Source organism: Nematolebias whitei, chromosome 11 (genome assembly GCF_014905685.2).
Source record: "Nematolebias whitei isolate Nwh7 chromosome 11, NemWhi1, whole genome shotgun sequence".
In the NCBI taxonomy this organism is placed as follows: domain Eukaryota; kingdom Metazoa; phylum Chordata; class Actinopteri; order Cyprinodontiformes; family Rivulidae; genus Nematolebias; species Nematolebias whitei.
In genome coordinates, this window is record NC_056508.1 from 36,951,561 (window position 1) to 36,956,107 (window position 4,547).

General features: G+C 38.6%; 1 protein-coding gene across 1 annotated transcript in view; it reads right to left on the bottom strand.

The window, feature by feature from the left end:
• si:dkey-11f4.7 (piezo-type mechanosensitive ion channel component 2) overlaps positions 1–4,547 on the bottom strand; it is a 54,341-nt gene that overhangs the window by 8,355 nt on the left and 41,439 nt on the right. The window contains exons 40-46 of the mRNA XM_037684512.1: positions 4,044–4,213; positions 2,461–2,719; positions 2,045–2,233; positions 1,758–1,965; positions 1,530–1,662; positions 983–1,130; positions 661–875 (exon numbers count right to left, since the gene is read on the bottom strand). Coding sequence (XP_037540440.1) covers positions 661–875; positions 983–1,130; positions 1,530–1,662; positions 1,758–1,965; positions 2,045–2,233; positions 2,461–2,719; positions 4,044–4,213 — 1,322 coding nt within the window. The remainder of the gene's footprint in view (positions 1–660; positions 876–982; positions 1,131–1,529; positions 1,663–1,757; positions 1,966–2,044; positions 2,234–2,460; positions 2,720–4,043; positions 4,214–4,547) is intronic.

Consider the following 4,547-nt stretch of genomic DNA (forward strand, 5'->3'; position numbering starts at 1 on the left):
ATATATATATATATATATATATGAATAACAGAGCATGGTACAGGTAGTTATACGCACTCCCTCGACAATAGCAAAAGACTAGAAAAAAATGTAAATGGTGCGAAATGTGTAAGGCAGCAAATAACTAGCTAAATGCAGCAAGGCTGGGTAAGAGCCAAAAAAAGCAAAAAGTCAGTCAAAAGCAAAATGTAGCAACATCGTTGCTAAAAGAAGCAAAAAGTAGCTAAACACTAGCTACAAGTAGCAAAAGGTTAGCTAAAAGCTAAAACTATCAAAAAGCTAACTTAAAGTAGTAGAACAGTAGCTAAAAGCTAAAATTATTATAAGAAGACAAATTAGAACAAGCATGCATTTGAAAATGTTTTTATTTTTGAATGAACTGAAAAGATCTCAACATGTGGTATTTCTATGTGGATAAAATATTTGTACAAAAAAAAGTTTATTATTTTAAAAAGTATAAAAGTTACAAAAATTTAAAGTGGCGCACCCAAATCTCAAAAGAGCTGAATATTTTGGTATATGAGTGAATTAGGTCATATTGCATGCTGTTATATTTGAAACTGCAAGAAATCATTCCAAAATTTGTAGAGAAACCAAATGTGGCCCAATTTAAAAGATCTCCATATAAATGATCATAAAAATGAATTTAGTTGCTCTGACCTCTCTGTAACTCCGGGGAGGATGAAGAACATCCAGAAGTGTATGCCAAACACCAGCACAACCTGGAAAACACACTTTCCTAGCAGGGACTTCTGCAGATACAGAGCACGGTCAACGATCATGGTGCCAAACTGCATGAGCAGCATCACCAAAAAGGCTTCTGGGACCTGGTCTTCTGACAGAGACTCTGAGATGTCCGCTGCTGCAGAGTATTTCTACAAAAAGACAAAAAGCAGCCTCAATATTCCACAGCCTTAATAACAATAATCAACTTATAATGTTTAACGTTATAAATTGTATGAAAGAGTTAACACAGTCTCACCCCGAATGCCCAATATCCATATATGGTAACGATGAAGTTGACGACATCAACAAGAAACATGAGGGCGTAGACGTCGCACACGGGACTGTAATCTGGGTGGATGATGTCATAAAAGAACTGTCTTATGGGCAGATAGATGCGAAGAGCTCTGCAGCAGGGAAGACAAAAACACTGTTTATACTGAGCTCATATGATTGATATATACATTTAACTGTCTGTGTGTAGGTTTGTTTGTGTAGCTGTTAGCAAAATATCTCATAACCAGTTAGAGTTCAAAATGGTTGCATCAGCTTATCACCCTTAGCCATCACAAAAAATGGCTATAATGCAGACATTTGTACAGATATTCAGCTGAAATTTGGTGTGACAGAAGCTAAAATTCACCCTCGACCCATAACTTAGGCACCAACAGTTGAGATTACTCCGGTGTGCAAGACTGTGGGCAATTTGCATTTTTTCAAGGAATGTTCAGCCCTCCTATGAAACTGGTAAGAACAAAACCCCCAACACAACTCTGCATGATTCATGCTGCAGTAAAGCAACGCACACTTCTATGACGGTAGCTTTGATTTGCAGCATCCTCTCTCTGATCTGCTGTCTGATCCTCTGCTTCCTCGTCAGTGGAGTCATGTGCCGCTGCCGTCTCTTTTTCTTGCTCGGCTGCTTCTTCAGCTTCACCTCTCCATAGAAAAAAGAGAAAATGTTCATTAAAAAATATTTAAAAAATGACAAATCCCTTGCCACTGCAGGGTAATAATGCCCAATGAAAACTCACCCTCAGAGTCTTCAGATTCGTTCCGTTTCTGTCTGCAGAACAGGGAGGTGGTGGAGGCCTGGAAAGGGAGGAACTTCAGCCGGCGTGAAGGTTTTTCTTTCCCTCCTGTCTTATCAGCCCCTGTCATCTTCTTCTTGTCCACTTTTTTCTTCAACTTCTTGAAGAAATCAGGCATCTCGACTTCTTTGTTGTCCCACAACCCATGGCACTGTGGAGTCAGAGGTACAAATTAAACCTGCCAACAGATCCGAGTTCTGCTTTGAGCTTAATTTTACTGGTAATTTTACCTTCAGGATGGATCGGTGGAAGAACAGGGCCAGCAGCTGAATGAGATCGAAGAGGACGTAGCCGTCTTTCTTCTCCACCCCTATGATGTTGGGCAGGGCAAAGGGCCGCTCAGCGTTTATGCCTCGGTAAGCAGAAGTGGTCCATGGGAAGAAACCAAACTGGAAAAAGTACTTCACTACAACGGTCAGCTGAGACAAAAGGAGGGGAGATGATTGAAATAGATAAGTTATCAGATCAATTAAGGGGTAATTATCACAGCTTAAGAGTGGCTTAAGTCCTGATGATGCTACTTGGCTAAGCCATTATTTAAATAAAACTGGGTTAATTTAAAATGTTACAGCAAATAAGTAATTGTTTTCTTTTGTTTTAAAGAGATGGCCATAAAGAAATCCTTCCAGCAGCTTTATTAACTTACCTCAGTGTAGATTATAGCGGTCATCCAGAAGCGTTTGGTGGGCCGGGGCACAGACAGCATGGCCCAGAGGAAAATCAGGACGGGGAGGATGAGGGAGAGAAAGGAAGCGGACACAATGTGGTTCAGGATGATGACAAAGTAACACAGCATCTCAGACTTGGACACCATCATGTTGTAGAGGGCAAAGAGCAGCTTCAGGGGCCTCGGCAAGGTGGTGTAAAACTTATCGGAGTCTGAGACCTCATCGTTCACAAACATGCTGTAAAATAAGTGGAAATAAGAAGTTTAAATGAAGCATGATGGAAAGAATCGTACTGGCAAAAGATTTAAATAATGGTCCATTTGAACGCTGAGTCAGCGTTCACGTAATCGTTTTCCTGTTTATAGTTTCTTTTGTTCAACTCGGACTACGTCTGCCTACGTGCGCTTCTTTAAACGGATCGAAATATTTGACTTGTTTGGGAAAAGTGTACTGAGACTTTTATCATTTAGAATTTTTATACTTTTTGAAACATTGAAATTCATTTACCAAAATATTCATGTGTGTGTGTTTTTATTTCTTAAATATGAATTACCGTATTTTTCGGATTATAAGGCACATTAACCGAAACTAAAACATTTTGACAGATTTTTGAGCTCCGTGTACCACATAAAATGGGTTTGAAGTCATTAAGCACAACCAGAATTAATACATAAGGCGCACCGGAGTATAAAGCTCACTGTAGATTTTTGAGAATATTAAAGGATTTTAAGTGCGCCTTATAGTCTGAAAAATACAGTCTCTTTTCAGTTTTTCAAAAACAATGTACTCTGAAATCTACTTCAGCAAATTTGATATTTTTTTGTCTTCTTTTAGCTTCTGTCTTGCTAATGTTAGCTTTTAGCTACGATTTAGCTACATTTAAATTTAGCTGTGATTTAAATTTTATTTTCATTCAACCTTTATTTATACAGGTTAATCGAATTGAGCCTCGGGGACTCATTGACAAGAAAGACCTGATTTTAACAAAGAGTGATGACAACAGTGGATAACAACGGCAAGAATATACAGTCACAAAAAAGGCATACAAATTTAATTTTTTTTAGCTTTGAGCTATGGTTTTACTACGTTAGCTTTGACCTACAATTTTGAGTTTTTAGTTTATGCAAAATTTAGCTTTTTACTATGACTTTATGCATTTTAGCTTTTATATAGTTTTGTTGTATTAAGTTTTTACTTTCAGCCATGACTTGCTAACGTTAGCTTTTAGCTACAATTTAGCTGATTTTAACTTTTAACAAGTTTTTTTTTATTATTTTGCTTTTAGCTATGAGTTTGGTCATTTTAGTTTTTTAGCTACAGTTTTACAAACTGAATCTTTTGATTTGCTAATTTTAGCTTTAAGCTACGAATTTGCTAAACTTAGTTTTAGCTACAGTTTAAATAATTTAATCTTGTAAGTATGTTTTTGCTCTTTTAATTTCTGTTCTGCTTGTTTTCAATTCCTCAACAAATTTTCAGCAGAGTCATTCAACACGTGGCAGTTTCACAAAATTTGCAGATTTCTCTAGTTTTATTTTGAAATGTTCAGTGTGGTACTAACTTGTTGAGCAGCAGCTCACTAGCTGTGAGGTTCCTTGTTTCCTGACTCAGAGGTCTGGGAGAGCCTGGGAGGATCACACCATCCTCTTCATCACTCTCCTGGTGATCCAGGGAGGCGTATATGTATTTGGACTTTCCAACTCCTTCCTTTTGCTTTAATTCTTCATCTAGCTTCGCTCCTTTTGACTCTGGAGCCTCCTGAAGGACAACTCTCTCATCCTCTGGGTTCCTCTCAACGTCCTCCTCCTGTGCACTGTCCTCCTCCTCTTCAACATCCTCCTCCTGTTTAATGTCCTCCTCCGCTAGTTCAACGTCCTCCTCCATTTCAACATCCTCCTCCTCTTCAACATCCTCCTCTTGTTCAGCATTCTCCTCTTGTTCATTGTCCTCCTCCTGTTCAGCATCCTCTTCCTGTTTAACGTCCTCCTCCTGTTCAGCATCCTCTTCCTGTTTAACGTCCTCCTCCATTTCAACGTCCTCCTCTTGTTCATTGACCTCCTCCTGT